General features: G+C 43.0%; 1 protein-coding gene across 1 annotated transcript in view; it reads right to left on the bottom strand.

Annotated features, from left to right (window-relative positions):
- The window catches only part of COL22A1 (collagen type XXII alpha 1 chain), a 148,023-nt gene that overhangs the window by 58,416 nt on the left and 70,430 nt on the right, over positions 1–19,177 (bottom strand). Inside the window, exons 15-22 of the mRNA XM_044452856.1 lie at positions 18,105–18,149; positions 16,782–16,835; positions 15,405–15,458; positions 14,951–14,986; positions 13,940–13,969; positions 12,765–12,818; positions 10,976–11,029; positions 1,862–1,915 (exon numbers count right to left, since the gene is read on the bottom strand). Of these exons, the coding sequence (XP_044308791.1) occupies positions 1,862–1,915; positions 10,976–11,029; positions 12,765–12,818; positions 13,940–13,969; positions 14,951–14,986; positions 15,405–15,458; positions 16,782–16,835; positions 18,105–18,149 (381 nt within the window). The remainder of the gene's footprint in view (positions 1–1,861; positions 1,916–10,975; positions 11,030–12,764; positions 12,819–13,939; positions 13,970–14,950; positions 14,987–15,404; positions 15,459–16,781; positions 16,836–18,104; positions 18,150–19,177) is intronic.

Here is a 19,177-nt window from a genome sequence, read left to right as displayed (position 1 = left end):
ATGCTCGTTTCCAATCACCCTTTGCAGGCCTGGACAAGGGGCAAGACCCTCAGCACCACTTAAGCTCAAGGTGGGGCCAGAGGAACAGCTGTGGATCTTGGCTCCACGAAGGTTTGCTCTCCATGGGATGCATTGTGAAGATGTCTTCTGACATCAGTGCCTCTGAGCATGACTTCTAAGTAGACATGGGCAGGATTGGACAGCAAAGCATTCATCCTGTGCAATCTTACTTGGGAGTAAGCTTTACTTCAGACATCTAGGAAATCGGATGGAGAGGAGGAAATCCCTGGATCTTATGCTGACCTTGACTCACTCAACCCAGCTTGGAAACATCTGTCTGTCTCAAAGAAGAATCATTATTTATATTTTTTTAAAAATGTAAGTTTTGAAAAAAAACTGCTAACAAAATGTAAGCAAATAAGCACCGTAAGGCCATGTGGCTTTGGTTCAGTGTGTGCAGACTTAGCCAATTTGCACAAATCGGCCAATTCTGCACAAATTATGGTTTCTGGGAGCTTATTTGTGCAAAGTTTGTTAGCAGTTAAAATATGCAGAAATCATGGTCCATCTGATAGATGGGGGAGTAAAAAACTCTGACTCGGTCTGCTTCCAGTCATTGGACTAGAAGTGGGCAGTCAACATTAATTCTGATTTCTCTGTTTCAATACGGCCCTACCTGGGGACCTTACTTCCAAATAAACAAACACAGGGCCAGGCTGTAAATCTCAGAGAGACCTGCCACAAATATGCATTTCAAAAACACTCCTTCTAATTCCATTTGTATCCCATGAAATGCATCCGTCTTGAATACAATTATTTATTTTGAAATATGCTTTGCCTCACTGGGGACTTTGCACGGAAATAACTGTGTTAGATTTGTGAAGTGCTTGGATTCTTAAGCTAATTGGAAAATGCAGCAAAATGCAAGAGCTATTGTCTACTGAAAACTGGCCTCGAACACTAATATGTGGGAAATTACAGGAAAATGCCAAATGTTTGGCCATCACATAGCAAAGGCCCAAAGGAGCCATCCCTTTTGCCTGTTTTTATGTATTTGTTAAAAGCTTTTCTATCCCATCCACCACTGGTGTCTTGGGGTGGCTTTCACTAAGAACAAGTAGAATAAAACAAAACACCACAGAAAGCTTGCTTTATGATGCACAAATGAGCAAGGTCCCAGGCAGCCTGATGAGCCCAAGGGCCAGCGTTATTTTAGAAAAGAAACCATTTCTCTAGGAAACCAATCAAACCAGAGCTATGAGGAGCTGCCCAGAGGTGATCAGAATGCTGCGGCTGGCCGGCCTGGTCCTCTGGAGAGCTTCACCCACTTTCAGGGTGAGGACAAGGGGCTCTCTGTTTGATGCTGTAGCTCAACAGAAGAGGGGAATTGAAAGGTATCGTTTTCTCTTTGGGTGCTTTTCAACATTGTGCCTTGAATCAAATTAGCACATTGGAAGGGAGAGAGCGAGGGAGGGGGAAACCCAAGCGATTTTCATTGTAACGTTATAAACTGGCTAGTCTTAAATTACTTGCGTGCGCCAGTATATACTAGATTGTTTCCCTACCCACATTTTTCTCAATTTCTCATTTACTATAAAACAAGCAAATGAAAGTGAATACTAGTAGAAAATCTAGTTCATGCATTTATAGATTGAAACCTTTTAAATTTAAGGTTATAGATTTAATTATCCATATGCACACATATACATACAGAGTTGGGGGAGTTTAAGATGTGAAATGTTTCAGCACAGAACACCAGTCCAGCCACAAATAAGAGCTTCAGTGTCATCCATAAATGGAGCCAGAACCTATTAAGAATGGACCAAACCTCAGTGAGAAACATTGATGGAGAATTACTTACTGGAGGTCCAGGCGATCCATCAACACCTGGGAGTCCAATCTCTCCTTTTTTACCCTGAACATGAAACAGAATATTACCAAGTTAATGTGGAAAATAGGAAAGGACAAGATTTTCATTTTTGTTTGTAGAACATGTGAATGTGTGCCATGTGTCACCCTGAATATGAATACAAAATCTGAAGAACCTCAATCTGCTCAAACATTTCATGTTTTGCACAGATTTCCATACCTTAAGAAAAATGAACGGGGCCAGTTTCAAAGCAGGACCTGCAAGAAGGCCTCTGGCTTAGCTCTTAAATAGGTGGAGATGCATGAACATCATTGAACATTTCTGTGTCACTCATTCCTACATGCATTCATGCGGGTTGCATCGTGAATTTTTTAGTTTGTTTTTATGCCAATATGGCTATCTATTAGGGGGTTCTAGGGGCCATCTGTAGTTATGACATAGCTCTATTCTTTTTTAAGCACAGGACTTAGAAGACTTTATAAGCACATACTGGTCAGTTGTTAGTCACGAAGTTGTGTCCAACCCATCGCGACCCCATGGACAACATTCCTCCAGGCCTTCCTGTCCTTCACCATCCCTGGAGTCCACCCAACCTCACACCCACTGCTTCAGTGCCTCCATGCAGCCACCTCATTCTCTGCCGTCCCCTTCTTCTTTTGCCATCTATGGTTCCCAGCTTTAGGCTATTGTTCCAGTAGATAAGGCAAATTGGGACTCCCAGGGTATCTTTTTCTGGAACAGTTTGCACTTTTTCAGAAGGACCAGATAAGGAGTTTGCTGGGGTTGCTTGGACCCAGGTTTGCCCCTGAGTGCCAGGTAGCCGCCATCTTTGCGTAGCTTCACTAGCATACTAGCTGTAGCCTTTTCTAGCCAAAGTGGATCTTGCCATATCAACTTATCCCTTAATTACATCTATTTAGATACTGTAGCAGACACTAAGGTGGCCCTGCCTTTGGACAGTACGCTAGTGCAAAACGGTGCAACCAGACAACTGTCCGGTATGCATTTTAGAGAAGAAGGGACACTGGTCTTCTCCTGACAACATGGGGTTCCTGTTTTTAGTCAAATTCAAGGAACTGTTTTATGAATGATAAAGCACTAAATAGCTTGGAGCCCAGACATCTGAAAGGCCAATCCATCCTCTGTGAGCCTATGTACTCTTCTATGCTCCGCAAAGTCTCTGTAGGAGGTCCAGGCTCCAAGGTAGTCTGTTTTGTTGGATACACAAGCCAGGGGCTTCTCTGCAGCAGCACCTTAATTCCCCAAAGGAGGTCAGCTTGCCTCCACCCTATTAGCATTTAGACAAGCAGTGAAAACTGTTCAATTTTGCTAGACCATTGGCTTTTAATATTAGCCTGCTAAAACATACATACATAGGTCTGTTTCAGTTTTATTGGAGTATGTAGCTGTATAACACCTGATGGACAGAAAAGCAATGGACAGGGAAATCGTATGAGTTGAACCAATCACATTCATAAGTCTCTGACCTTGGAGACCTAGAAAGACTCTAGTGGAGCAGGTCGAGCAGCAAAGGTGACCTCTACCTCTGCTCTCCATGTTTGAAAGATGGCTGCCTTTGGCCATTGGCCTGAGTTGCTTCAGGGGGAGGCCAGGATGTGAAGGATGTGAGGACCCATCCCCTGGCACCTTCTCCCTTCCTACCCACTGGAACACCCCTTTTCCCTTCTCCAGGACTGAGTTCCTAACCTCAGTCCTGGAGATGCAACTGGTCCAGAAAGAACTGCCGGAGGGAGGAGGACATGATTGTGGATTTGCAGGTTTGGTCTCTGGACTTGCATCTAGGAATCCGCAGTATCCTATCGCCCCTCCTCACACAGTCTAAGATTGTTCTTTAATAGATGCTTTAAAAAGTGGATATATAGAACTGAAGAAAAATATGTGGTGCACACTCCTGTTTCCAAACAAATGCTAAGATATGTGCAATTTGTCTTTCTCACCAGTGAAGCAAAACATGCCCTTTGGATAATGATGCATTTGCATGTTGAAGCGGAAAACACCCACCAAAACAGCATTAAATTATCCTCATGAAAATGGCAGCAAGAATAACTTCGTATTATGAGCTCCAAAAGCAGAAGTGGGTGGAGGAGAAAAATATAGCAATCTGCCAGTTTATACAAGAGGGACACCTCTCCCACCGCACCCCCAGGATCAGGCTTCAATCATTGAGTTAACGTCTTTGAAACAGGAAAGGGAATGTTCTAAATAAATATGCCAAAGGGGAGAAGAGGGAAGTTGCTAACTACAGTGAAGAAGGGGAGAAGCAGGATAGCATTGGTGGAAGGGTATAAGAAGAAAAGATCCCAGCTCTCTCAGGGCACTTCTGAACTTTCTGCCTTTAGCACTTCAGCTCGTCCTGGATCTAACAGATGCACTTCCACATTCCCTTGTGGATAACAGAACAAAGCAGCAAGGATGCCACCTTGAGAAGGTGCAGCAAAGCAGCTTGTTCCTCAAGATTTATGTTTCAGCCCTGACAGAAACTAATTGTCAACCTGTGTAATTAGTTTGCTGGGAAATGACTTCCTGGCAAACCTTGGAGTTTCACCATCTCTGCCTTTTCTCAGCTTTGGGCTGCGGGCATTTTTGTGCAGGTAATGTTCCAAATGAACAACATGAGCTCAGGAACTAATTTGACTCCTTGGAAAAGGGAAGTGCCGCTCTCCTAGCAAGCTGTTCTCCCTGCCTTCCTTTGGCCCTGGTGGGGTGAATTAGCAAGGAAAACAAAACTACCATTCAGTATAGATTTGCAATCCCCAGGGGATGGTTTCATCTCATTTCTGACTTTATTATTTTGGGGTTTGCTACATTATTTATTTTTTTGGATACCTGATTAAATTTCTGTTACTAGAACACAGGACATAAATGGGAATTCATAGAATCATGCAATCATAGAATAATAGAGTTGGGAGGGGCCATGAAGGCCATCAAGTCCAACCCTCCTGCTATTGCAGGACACCACGTCACACCATCCCACTCAGAGGGCTGTCCAGTTTCTTTTTGAATGTCTCTCATGGGGGAGAGCCCACCACCTCTCCAGGCAGCTGGTTCCACCGTCGTATTGCTCTGACACTGAGGAAGCTTTTCCTGATGTCCAGCCTGAATCTGGGTTGTTGGAACTTGAATTGATTATTCCATGTCCTACTCCCTGGTGTCAGCAAGAGAGCTTGACCTTCCTCTTTGGGACAGCCTTGGAGGCCCTTCTAGAGGGATCCCATGTCCCCCCTCAGTCTCCTCTTCTCAAGGCTGAACATGCCCAGTTCTCTCAGTCTCTCCTCACAGGGCAGTTTTTCCAAACCCTGGATCATTTTTGTTGCCCTCCTCTGGACCCTTTGAATTTTCCTGCATCTTTCTTCAGTCTTGGTGCCCACAGCTGGACACAGTATTCCAGATGAGGTCTGACTAGGTATTTTCCAAGATTTATCAGAGATAATAGCCAGTGGTTCCGAGAGTTCCTCCACTAGCTCTTTTATGACTCTGGGATGGAGTTAATCGGGCCCTGGAGATTTGACAGTGTTTATTCCGTCTAGGTATTCCTTGATAATTTTTCTGTCAATCTTGGGCTACCATCTCTTACTTCCAGCTTGTACTTCCTCTTGATTGCAGATTTCCTTGTGGGAGAAGACTGAGGCAAAGTAGGAGCTGAGCACTTCTGCCTTTTCCTTGTCCTCTGTTATCACTCTGCCACCCCCTTTAAGTAGCAGGACACCCTTCTCTTTCTCATGTCTTTCATTCTGGATGTATCTGAAGAAGGCTTCCTTGTTGTTTTTAGCATCCCTTGCTATTCTCAATTCATTTCCTGCTTTAGCTTCCCTGATGCTATTCCTGCAATTCCTTGCTATTTGTTTATATTCTTCCTTCATGGCCTGGCCCTGCATCCACTTCCTGTATATGTTCTTTTTTTTTTCTTTCAGGCTGCCACTTAACTTTTTGTGGAGCCATGTGGGCATCTTCTGCTGTCTTCTGCACTGTTTTCTTGATGGGATTGTTCAAAGTTGTGCTTAAAGGATCTTTCTCAAGATTTCCCACCCTTCTTGGACTCGTAAGGATGTGTTGCTATGGCACTTGGCTTATCATTTTCCTGAGTTCATTAAAGTTGGCTTTCTTGAAGTCCAGCATGCTTGTTTGGCTTCAGTTTGGCTCCTTTATAGTTGAGAATTCAAGTTTTGCATGGTCACCATTTAGATCCCAAAGTGTGAGGAAGTTTTATGGTACCAGCTTGACTCATTCAATTGATGTAGGGCTGGAAATACAGGTTAGGCCAGGGAGGAAGAACTTAGGCTGAAAGACCAAACCTTGTGTTCCTGTGGTGGCAACTTCATCCCCTGAGGTCCCCTTTCTGCAGCTCCATCAAATCTCTCTCAGCTACCAACTGTTTGGCAAAATGCCTCCCCTGAAGGCTATAGCAGCTTGAAACCAACATATTCTGGGGGTGGTTGTGGGCATTTTTGATCTATATATAATGTAGTCCCCATGAACTGAACTCATGGCAACTCGTTGCAAATGAATGCAACCCTTGGGCTGGTTACTTAAAGGAGTGCTTGCATCCATATATGCCCTCCCGCCCCTTGAGATCGGCGGCAGAGGCCCTCCTCCGGGAACCCTCCGTGAAAGATACTAGGAGGGTGAGTACCCGGAGGAGGGCCTTCTCTGCGGTGGCGCCCAACTTATGGAACGTGCCCCCCAGAGAGGTCTGCCTGGCGCCGTCGTTATTTGCTTTTCGGCACCAGGCCAAGACCTTTTTATTTAAATGTTATTTTAATGGTTAATGTTATTTATTGGTTTTATTGATTTTAAAATTTCGCTAGGATGTCTCCACTATTTTATGCATTTGTATGATGGAATTTATTTATGATTGAAAGCCGCTCAGAGGCTTATGTGAAGGGGGCAGCATATAAGTTCTCAATAATAATAATAATAATAATAATAATAATAATAATAATAATAATAATAATATAATTCCATTTGTAAAGCAGGATGCATTCTGTCATATTTAAGTCATAGAAATCTGCACAAAATTTGGGTTCCTGCTTTGCTGTTCAGAATGGCAAGGTGTTCGTATGCCACAAGAGAAGGAAGTTTCCGTACTTTTTATCTTAACAAGAACAACCACAAGAAAAGCAGCAACAATGTGAATTTAACAAGTCAACCCTGAATTGTGCAAAACAGAATTTGTGCAATAGCACATAAAATATACAGCAATATTAGAGACCAAACATCCCCGTTCCCAGCAACTTGGCCCAGCTTTTGCCATTTGGTCAGAAACTTGTTGAAATTTGTTGAATTCAAGCAGAATGCACCCCCCTCCCCAGCTTGGAACATCCCCAATTCTGTTCATACATATATACAGCTATGGCTACTTCTGTACATATGTGTGTTTGTGGACCTGAACTTTGGAATTACAAGATTGGTGTTGCTGTTGAGCAAGGAAAATTGCATTATTCTGAACATATTGGCAAATTCTCATAAATTAACACTGTTCTCCACACACACACACACACACACACACACAGCATTCCTACTTAAATCCACATTTCTTCTATTCCTGTCCTGCTCTTCTTTCTAGCCTGCAGTTGCCTGAATGTGAAACTTTCCCAAGGCAACGCTGACAAGCTGCCCATTTGTACCTAGCTTAGTGTTGATGCAACAGACAGATGCTTTCCACAGATATCTGACAACTGAGATGACAGGTGAAGGGGCTGCACGTGTCAGAATACAGACAAGCACATTATGAATGGTTCTCCAAGAAGAAGCAATATTAAGCCTGTCCTTGTTAAATTTCTGTGATTTATGACAGTTTCCAAGTTAAGAAACTGATGTAAATTTAATTGCAAGCCTCTGCTTCTTGAGGTCATGGGCAAAGACTCTGGTGTAGAGCCGCAGAATGATCCCTTGATCCAGAAGGGCTGTCAAATGGCATCAGGTTCAAACCTTTCTCCCAGGCGAGTTCCACTAGCTTCCCTAAATAACATCCCACACAATCCAGATTTGGGGAAGCTACAGACACTGGACAAGAAGGAAAGCACTGGGCCTGGCCTCCAACAGCCTTCTCCTGGGCTTACAGGCAGGTCTGCTGCTGGAATGAAACTCTGACTGGCATGCTACACCTGGGGCTGGTGAGGAGGCATGGGCACCGGTGGGAAAGAGGACCCTTCGGATTCTAATCTCTCTGCTAAAAGCTGACTCCCTGCCTCCTTGCCACCTTCACTGCCTTCGCAGAGATGCCTATCAATGTCATCAGGAGAAGGCTTTCTCAGTGGTGGCCCCCATGTGTGGAATGCCCTCCCCACTGTGAGCCACCTGGCACTGAATCTGTCGGTGCCAGGTCGAGACAGCCCTCTTCCCTGAGGCTCTTCAAGACTTGTGTGGCCTGAGGGGGCTCATAAGGGGTTTTGCAGAGTCATAGAATCACAGAAGATTTTGAAGGGGCCAAGAAAGGCCATTGGGGCCAACCCCCTGCTCAGGGCAGGACACCAAATGAAACCATCCCTCTCAGATGGCTGTCCAGTTGCATCTTGAATGCCCCTAGTGTAGGAGAGCTCACAACTTCCCCAGGTAAGAGGTTCCATTGTCATACTGCTTTGACAGTGAGGAAATTCTTGCTGGCGTCGAGTCTAAACCTGGTTTCTTTTCACTTAAATCTGTAATTCTGTGTCCTGTACTCTAGAATGAATGAGAAGAGATCTTGCCCGTCCTCCTTGTGCTTGTAGGGTGCTAACAAATCAACTCTCAGGCTTCTCTTCTTGAGGCTGAATATGCCCACTTCTCTCAGTTCTTCCTCATAGATCTTTGCCTCCAGTCCCCGAATCTTCCTTGTTGCCCTCTTCTTTACCCTTTTTTAGCTTTTCTGCATCTTTTTTAAATCTTAGGTGCCCAGAACAGGACTCATGACACTAGGGGAGGTACGACCAGGGCTAAGTATATGGGGACTAGTACTTCAGGTGCTTTGGAAGTGATACTTCTGTTAATGCAGCCCAAAATACTGTGTGCCCTTCTTGCAGCTCCGTCACATTGTCGGCTCATATTTAGCTTGTGACTTACAACAACCCCAAGATTCTTCTCCTCTGCGGTATTGTGGTGCTAAGTATCCCCCATTTTGTAGTGACACATTTGGTGTCTTGTTCCTAAGTGGAGGACTTGGCAGGCACCAAAAGATGCCAGGTGTGAATACAATGCCTGCAAACATGCTCTCAGTTCTTGATCCAGGTACCCAGTGGTGTAGCTTAGATGCCATCATCCTTAACATCTTGTACATTTGGCATTGCTAACAACTTTTTAAATAAGAATGATGTCACCGTATCACTTTTTTCTCTTTTTTATGGAAGTGTCCTCCTGAAGAATGATGAATATGTATAAACAGAGGTAGGAAGACATTACACCTAATGACACATTCAATCACGGGGGGTTGTTCTGCCCACTTATGAAGCTGGAAAATTGTATTGTGTCACAGCCTGTTTGAAGAAATGCTGCCTTCTAATGAACCGAGACTACACATCTTGTTAGGGAAGCTGTAATGAATTACTCTTCTAAGACAGAGAAGAAGAAAAAACAGGTGACACACAAGTTTATTTTGGAATTGCGTGCTTATCCTCTGAATGCACAGAAGGTCTATTTCTATTTCTTCTTTTATATTCTTTTATTTATTTTATATTGTTAATTTTAATTTTATACTGTTATTTTTGTATTTTATTGTATTTTATTGTGTTTTAAGCTGTCCCGAGGCTTCGGCAAGGGGCGGTATAGAAATGTTCTAATCAATAAATAAATAAATAAGCAAGCACTGGAGGTGATGTGGCAGAAAGACATAACTTTTTCATTGAACTTACAGACTTTTCAGCATTTAAATCCACAGTTTAGATTTACAGAACCTCAACATAGTTGGAGAGTTACAGCAAGAACTTCTCAGTTGCAAGGATTTTTATTCTTAGCATTCCTCCAAGGTGGTTTCCCATGTGGTTTTTCTCACACCTTCAAGGCTACAGGAACAAGCTAGAAGTGCTGCAGTGAAATCTCATGTGTTCCTAGTAGGAATGTTTATATCCTGGGCTTTGCAAGGGTGGTACGGTTCTAAATTCTAATTAACAGCACACTGGGGAGTGGAAAGGATGGAGGACATGCTATATCTGAGCTTGCTGAGGTTGTCTGAATTGTTCCTCAAGGCTGCTTACATCTCATTTGCATTCCCCAAAGTAAGCTTCTTTTTCTGTGCATTACATTTGTGTGTGTGTGCATTTTCCTTGAACAAAAATACAGATTCCATCCTCATTCCAGATGCACAGGCTAAATTATAAACAAGTTTGGGAGGTTTTGCATATACACACGTGTTCAAGTACACATTTTTTGCATTGGCGCACATCTGCACTTTCAAATAGAAACTCAAGTTCCAGAAAATATGAGTATTTCCCAAACATTGCTCCTGAATAAATAAATTAATTAATTAAATTAAAATCACTGCCCCAAACCTCCCTCCCCAGAACAATTTTTACCCAGCTATATTAGTCTGTTAGATACAACATTCAGCACCTGGGAAAGGAGAAGGTAAAACCAAACAAAGCAGAAGTGAGGAATGTTGAAACTTTCCCAAATACGGCTTGGGTCCTGGTTACCTGAAGGAGCGCTTACATCCATATATGCCCGGCCACCCCTTGAGATCTGCGGGAGAGGCCCTTCTCCGGGAACCCTCTGAGAAAGAAATTAGGAGGGTAGGTACTCGGAGGAGGGCTTTCTCTGCGGTGGCGCCCAATCTATGGAATGCGCTCCCCAGAGAGGTCCGCCTGGCGCCGTCGTTATTTGTTTTTCGGTGCCAGGTGAAGACCTTTTTATTTAAGCGGCATTTTAATTGTTAACAGTATTTGCTTATTTATCTGGCCAGGGTGACTTCTTTTATATTGTTATTTATTTTATATTGTTATTTTTGTATTGCATTTTATGTTGTGAGCCGCCCCGAGGCTTCAGCGAATGGGGTGGCATAGAAATGTTTTAATAAATAAATAAATAAATAAATAAATAATAAAAATAAAAATACCAACAAACAAACTGGATGGACTTTGCAAAGCTGAGACGTGCAAAAGTGGAAGCATTGCCCACCCTTTGACCTTGCAATCCAGCAGCTCCTGGCTTGCCTTCTGGTCCTGGGGGTCCCTGAAAACAAGAAAACATCAAACAAAGACATCAGACAAAAGGAGAAGAGAAACAGGGTTCCATTTCCACATTCAATGGTGCTTTCATGCCAGAGAAAGATAAGGCTGTCGTTTTGGTGATCTGCAAGCTGTCTCAGAAAAGTATTTTCAGTGGAACTGAGCTTGAGCTCCTGGCAGGTGGGTTTGAACCAGGAAGCAAGTCTCATGTGCTGAGCAAGAGCACCTGGCTGCTACGCGTAGGGCAGAGGAAGGGTGGCCGGGAGTCACACGGGATTCCTTTCCTTCTGAGAGCCATGCAACTCACCTTCTTCTGTGCCACACTGGTCACTAGGCATTGGCACCACACACCTGCTGCACAAACTGCATCTCTCTCCAGCACCAACCACTGTGGCCTTTGTTTTGCTGCACCCAGCTCAGAAGAAGGTTGTAGCTTGCGCAATCTTTGTTTTGCACATGTCCACAGACTTCCTCTTGGCTCCGCTCACTTTGCAGGACCAGGACCAGGCAAAGCACAAGAGGAGGTCTGGGAAAGCTAGAGGGATGGATTCTGCTGGGGGGCATCCCAACCCTAGAGGACCACCAGTTGGTGAATGCTGGCCTAAGAGCAGAGGTGCACCAACATCTCAGTCACAGGTATTTCCCAGCCCTCGTACCCAAGATCTTTTGCCTTGAATCTGGGGCCGTGAGCATCCAAAGCGTAAGGCATGCCCTTCTCCTGAATTAATCCCCCACACCATGAAATGAAAGGCATCCCAATCTATAAATTCCTGTCTGAACTGGTCCATGACCAGTATATCTGGCTATTAAACTCATTCTTTCAAGGTATGGTGATTTATCCAAGCCCAGTGTTCTCACAACCAGTAGCTGGGGTCCTGTTTATGCCAAACCCCCTGAACTACAGTCTTATTTATTTATTTACATATATTTATAGGCCGCCTATAATTGCTGAGGCCATCCTAGGCAACTTTATTTATTTATTTAAAACATTTCTATGCTGCCCCCATCGCAACAAAGCCTCAGGGTGGCTCACAAAGAATACATAAAAACCTACATAAATAATAATAATGATATAACAATTAAAAAAATTTAAACCCCCAGTGCATTCTTGGCTAAAATTTTTAAAATCCTAATGAATTCAATAATTTAACTATTAAAATAAGTTTTAAATAAAAAGGTCTTAGCCTGGCACCGAAAAACAAATAACGATGGCTCCAGGCGGACCTCTCTGGGGAGCGCATTCTATAGGTGGGGCGCCACCACAGAGAAGGCCCTCCTCTGGGTACTCACCCTCCTAATATCATTCACAGAGGGTTCCGGAGAAGGGCATCCGTTGCTGATCTCAAGGGGCAGAAGGCATATATGGGCGCAAGCGTTCCTTTAGGTATCCTTACCATAACTTACAATGCAAGCTGCCTAGGAAGTTGCTAAACTCTTCAAGTTACTAAACTCTTTATACTTGCTGCATTAGCTATTATTAGATATGAATCTAACACCATGCTATTCCAAAGCAAGACTGAAGCTGACATAGACTAACATGCTGCTCAGCTTTAAGGTACAGGGTATAGAGGACTTGTTCAGAATTTCATCCTGGAATCTGTCATGCTCTGGTTATGAATCGCACCCTGAGCCAAATAGCCAGACCTAAGCCTGTTTAGGACTCTATATATTTCCCAGAGTGTAGGTCATCTAATACCATGAGCAAATGAACAACTCCAAAATGGAAGCAAACTACTTACTGGACTACCTGGGTTTCCAGGAGGGCCTATGGATCCACGGGGACCAGGAACTCCCTATAAACCAATAATAACAAAAATAAGAATAATAATATCAAAAATTGTAAATAAGATATGGTGGGCATGTTGTGCGCGGAACCCGCTGGAGTCAGGGGTCAGACTAGATGGCCTGGGAGGTCCCTTCTGACTCACTCTGTTTCTCTGTTTCTATGTTTTTATTAAAAGTAAAAGAATACATTATATTGCACTTAAATAGAACCCTTCCAAAGTACATTTTAAGGGCATGAGAGTTGGAGTTCTTCAATTATAAACATTGATTCAGATGCTTCAGTTATAAGCATTGATTATAATCATTTAAACTTCTCAGAAAAGTTAGCAATTTTGAAAAATACACAGATGCATACAAGATTCTCAGCCTCTTCCATCGATACATGTTTTTCCTCCACTGCTTCTGCTAAACAAAGCTGATTGTAAATCCAGATTTGATGTTCCTTGGGGATTTGTAACATGTGGCTTGTTCCCTTAGATCTGCAGGAATGTGTGACCCTCTAGATGTCGTGGGAATACAGTTCCCATTAGTCTTGGAAATGTTGAAGGGCAGTGGGTACTGCATCCCAGTAATAGCCACACCCTTGCATTACCTGTTTAATCAGAAGTTCCATTGCATCCAATGGGTCTTACTTTGAAACAAGCTTGCAGAGGGTTACTTTTAACCTAGGATTTCTCTGAGCAACTCCCTAATTCTTCTAGGGAGTTTTTCTGAGCAACTCCCTAATGGTAAGAATCTAAACTCTGGTGCAAGTAAAGCCATCTACATGGCAACAGCATGGAAGGGACCTTCACCCTCCATCACCACCCCTATGCTGCCTTCAGGTAATGAAAGCAGACAAAGCAATTTCATGTTAGAGTTCTCATGAACAGCTAGGAAGTGAGTGGATTAAATGAGTGTAACCCTTGAAGAAAAGCTATTATTGGGAAGATAAACAGCTTGCCTGTATCTCCTTTGCTTTCAAATAAAATGTATTCATGGGAGAAAGGTTCTAAACCATTCAGACCCGACTTATTGTATCTGCAGGTTTTCTTGACTTTAGCACTGACTTTGAGAGCTAAGAGTCAAGACTGCCAGTGTTGGAGGAAATCTTTATTGCTAGTGCAATAATGCTTTCAGAAGTTCTTACCTGCTCTCCTTTCAAACCTTCAATCTGCACCTAACAAATAGCAGAGGAAGGAAGAGATTAGCTTTTGCCCTGTTTTTCTTTATAGTGCAGACTTGTGATTTCCAAGTTGTACTTCAGCTGTGAAGTCACAGAATGTACATGGTGGCCACAGATGTGGATATGAGAAGTTGTTGGTGGTGGTGGTGGATCCAAAAGCATTCCTAATGTCGTTGTGCCCCAAATGGGTCAGAAGGGGAAGCCAGGCCCTTGAGGACTATGCTCAAAGTGCTGGGCAGCAGTCCACCCTGTCTGAGAATCCCTCAACCATTCTGGACTCCACCAAAGAGGCATGGCATGGGACAGGCAGCTGGTCCTGGAACAGTTCTAGCACCACAGCCAGCATTGCAGCTAATTGGCTCAGCCCTTCAGGACCATGGAGGACAGTTCAGGACCATGGACAGCAGTTCTGCAGCTACAGTGCTGGCAAGGAACCAGAGCAATGTCTTGGAGTAACTGGCAGGGTTTTGGGAGGTCTGCCTCCTCTGAGTTCTTAAAGGTTCATTGACCCTTCCCTCAGTCACTGGCTTGTTCTGAGCAGAGAGGGTCTAGGAATAAAAATTTCCCGGGGGATGCTTCCTAGAGTCTCTCTGCTCCATGCAGGAGTGCAAGATTTTTTTTTTTTTAAATTAATGAGATCTACACTTCAGAGAGCAGATTGAAAGTACAGGATGATTGATTTCAAGTGGAAGAACACATCCATGAAGGTCAAGGAACTGCCTTGGAGATGCTGCCACTAGAAAACATTGATCCGAGAAGACTTTTGGGCAGGAGCCATGACACTGACTGCATTTGACAAACAATTTCTCTTTAGTATATAATTTGGACTTGGTCAACATGGCCAAGTACTAGAGATGAGGGACACATGGTTGCCTATTGCACATTACGCCAGACTTTTGCAACCTGCTCTCCTCCTATTTCTTTCATATAGCAACTCTCAACACAAAAGGCATATCTCTCAGGAAGAATATTTACCGCTGAGCCTGGTTTCCCCGGAAGTCCTATTTCACCCTAGGTGAGAAAACAAATGAGTGAAAAATCCAATTCCATGCTTACATCCTAGTTTTAAATGCATTTGCTTGATGTTGCAAACAATTGTGCTATTCATTCCACAATGGGACTTTTGTAATCCTTTTAGGACTGTCACAGAAATTATTTTAAAAGTATCCTTTTAAATTTTAATTGAGAATAGATGCAGGATGTTCAAGCTAGATCTTAACAGCCCACCGGCAGACACACTAAGGTCTCAATTTGTATTGGGCAAACTTTGCCTACTCTAGAGTAGTACTGAAAAGAGTTGTAACTTCTATACATGGATCTGAAGTAATATCAGTTTTGGCCTTCAAATCCTTTCCTGGCTATCTGCCTTGAAGTCTTTTCCTAATGGTACCATTACACACAAGAAATGCACCCTCTGTTTCCACCTTACCTTTTCTCCCTTGGGTCCCATGGGACCAGGTTGGCCTGGACTCCCTTTGAAGCCCTGAAATCAGATCAAGCAGTAGTCAGCAGGTATTCAGGGAGATAAATTTGCAAGCTGCAGTCAGAGAGGACAAGGTTACAGATTGAAGGAACGTCTCCTCCCCTATATGCCCTCTCGCCCCTTTGGACCAGTAAGGGAGGCCTTGCTTTGGGAACCCTCTTTGAAGGAGTTACAGAGGGTATCCACCCGGAGGAGGGCCTTCTCTGTGGTAGCACCCAGGCTATGAATATGCTCCCCAGAGAGGTCTGCTTGGCCCGACTCTCTATTGTTTTGGGCACCAGGTAAAGATCTTTTTATTTAACCACCATTTTAATAATTAATATTAGCAATTTTAATAGTAATATTAATTTTTATACAGTTGCATTTTCATTTTCTTCTTTCTTTTTCTTTAGTTATGAAAAGATATATTGTTATTTATGTTGTATTATTGCTGAATGTTTTAACATTATTTTATATTGCTATTTTTATCCTCTGTAAGCTGTCCTGAGGCTTGTTGCAAAGGACGGCATAGAAATGCCATTTAAATTAAATTAAATTAAATTAAAATAAATTAAGACGCCATACATCAAATTCTTGGATGCTTAATCTGGTAGCACAAACAAATTAGCACAACATAAATTAAAGATCGGAAATTCCTTCACAATTCTTAGTGCTGCTCCACAGCAAAAGGAAATGGGTTACCTTTCTTCCCTTTTTTAATCTTTAATATAATGAGAGGGGGGTCATAGAAATAGAAATTGCCACAGAATTGATTTTTTAGGAAAGCAAAGTGGGATGAAAGTGATTTAAATATCAACAGGATAACAAGGAAAAATGAATCAACACAGCTAGATAATGGAGACTGTGTCTGTCTGTGTGTGTGTATGTGCAAGAGAAAAGGGGGAGACACACACACTAAGAAAATGAGAGAGAGAGAGAGGAGAGGGAGAGGGACAGATAGTGGGATGGACAGAGAGAAATTTAGAGGGTTGGCATAATATAAAAATACAAATGTGGAGTGGGAAAGGTATGGAGGCAATATATTCAGGAGAAGAGTTTCCAGGTGGTGATGATTATGTTACAAACTGAAGAGGATTGTGCAATTTTTACAGTGAAAACCAGTGTTGTGAAATCAGGCTTCCTGTGCCCCTCCTCCCACCAGCAGTGGAGCTTTCTTCTGAGTAGACCTGTATAGGATTTCAATGTGAAACACATAGGAACTTAATGCCCATTTATGCAGGGACTTTTTTCCCCTTGAAAACTGATTTCCAGTTCTAAATCCCTCTCTGTATTCATAATCAATTTTGGGAAACTGTGTCCTGACATATAGAACTGTCCACATACCTGTTTCCCTTCTGCACCAGGCTTTCCAGGAAAACCATCAAGACCTGGTTCACCCTGAGCAAAGAAAAAGAAGTACAGAATTGGCTGTCAGCTGTGATGCTCTGCCTTGGATTTGTGGGAAAGGCGAGTTAGACCACTGAGGTTGCCACTCAATACATGCTTATCCTGAGAAAGAATAGAAGTGCAACACACTGAGGAATGCGCTCTGGGGGAGTTAGGTGTGGCCTCACCTTGCCATACGTGCCATATGGACAGAGCAAGTTGATGGATACCAACAAGTGGTAGCTCAGGAAGGAATATTCCCAACCTGAACAGTCCAGGAATTCCACACTGGCCCTTCTTCATGCAACACATGTGCTTTGCTCCTGCCCTGGAACCTGATCTCAAAACTGTCTTGGGCTGCATACGTCCTTCTTGCTTTTGCATTCCCTGTGCCCAAGCTGATGCGGCATTCAGCACCATGGAGAGCTCCTATGAAGCTCTGGATATGTGCTACGATGGCTGAGGACCCTCACTGACAAAGGAGTCATCAGCCTCCCCTGCTGAAGCCCAACCACCAACCCAACCACCATGGCCCACTGGACTCTGCTCTACTTTTGCCAGAATCACCTCTGTCAGCACTCTAAGACCCGGGCCTGACCATTCCAAGGCATTATTTGCAAACATCTGCTTTATATGTTGACCCACAGAAACTCCCGCACAAGATGTATCTTGGTTATACTTATATTGTCATTCTTTTTGATGTGTGCATTAGAGCATATCAAGAAGGCAACAAGGAAGGTCTCACTTCCCATGTAATTAAACATGGTTACTATGCTATCTACAATATAACCCCCGCAAGCAGGGGTGTCTCATGTTGCTGAATACTATACAGAAATTGGGAGGGGGTACCAAACATTAGCATTGTTCGTGTAGAATTTACTACAATTTCATCCAGAAAATGTTGGATATTGTCACAATATTACAGAAGAAATTATATTTATGGAAATTTTAATATTGCAAAAGTTATCATGCAATTCATCTGTAGGAACTATGTACTGTTCTGTGAATTAAGCCCTGATTCACCGTGCCTGCTATGGAATTATCACAAAGCAAAGGCATGAATAGCAGAATCAAGAGATCCCTGCCATAGAATGCATGAAGTCCAACGTGGCTACATGAAATCTGAGAGAAGGATTTGCCACAGAAAGGTATTGGAACTGGAAATCTTAATACTGGATAATTTCCATTCCCCAGTTCTGTGTGGCATTTCCTTTGGTGTGTGGGGGAGTGAATCAATTCTGTGCACTTGTTGGCAAGCTATTTGACACATATAACCTGTACCTTATCTCCTCGGGGTCCCTTTTCTCCTCTTTCTCCCTGCAGACCCTGAAAAGGAAATGAAATAAATGATAAAATTAAAAGTTTTGCAATGTGTGGACTTCCAACCTAGAGCAAACCTGAAGGATTCACTACTGTTGTAAGAACTTGAGCACAGTGATTCTCTATGCGATGAACAACTTGGAAGGGAAATGCAGATCTAGAGCTTTGCCTATTAAATAGCTGTTGAAATAACAGTAATGTTATTTTGAAGATCTCCCTTTGCACGTACTAATTGGTCTTGGAGCACTCAGCAACCTGCTGTATCATCAAGACTTTGAGCTCTTCCAAGACCCCAGAGGAATAAATGTGAAGTCTTTACAACCAGGATAATGAGACCAGGGAGAGTCGAATGGCCCTTTTCAGTAAAATGAGTCTCTCTGATAGACAGCAAAAGATTTCCACAAGTAAATGGTAAATATTTAAGCAAGAAGGGAATGGAGTCCCATGGAAGCCCAAATTAACATTGTACAATCAATCAATACAAATCAATACATCTGGCCACCATTAGGGTTGGTGCACTCAAGACAGTTGGCAGTGTGGAAGTTACCTTAGGGCCCAATGTAATGTATAATTAGCTCCCAGCCCAAACGCATATAGAAGTACACTCTTTATAAGCTTAAGAAAAAGAAAAGTATAGAACCAAACACAATTAATGCTTCATGTACATCCAATATTAGTTAGATAAAACTGCAGGGAGAATGGAAATGCTTTGGTGCATGGAGGACAGAACAAATCAATGCACAGTCCGCTTCAATAGCAACTACATAGTCTCTCTCCATTTCCCTTGCATTAGCATAGACTACGTATGTAGATACTCCAACAATTTTCCAGGTGAATGCAGGGGAGAGAAATCAACTTAAGAGAACTCAGTTCATTGATAGCGTGTGTAGGAAGTGAACTCCTGGGAAATATGGGATATTTTTGCTCCTGTCTCTTCTAGAGATGTAGGAGAATTTTGTTTTGCTATCAAAACACGGCAGCCTGACACATGCAAGGCTCCAAAGAGAAGCACACATTCGCCCAGATATTTGCAG

The sequence above is a fragment of the Varanus komodoensis genome, unplaced genomic scaffold (genome assembly GCF_004798865.1).
Source record: "Varanus komodoensis strain SLA01 unplaced genomic scaffold, ASM479886v1 scaffold75, whole genome shotgun sequence".
Taxonomy (NCBI): Eukaryota; Metazoa; Chordata; class Lepidosauria; order Squamata; family Varanidae; genus Varanus; species Varanus komodoensis.
The sequence above is the reverse complement of the archived record's forward strand: the minus strand, read 5'-3'. Positions and strand labels throughout refer to the sequence as shown.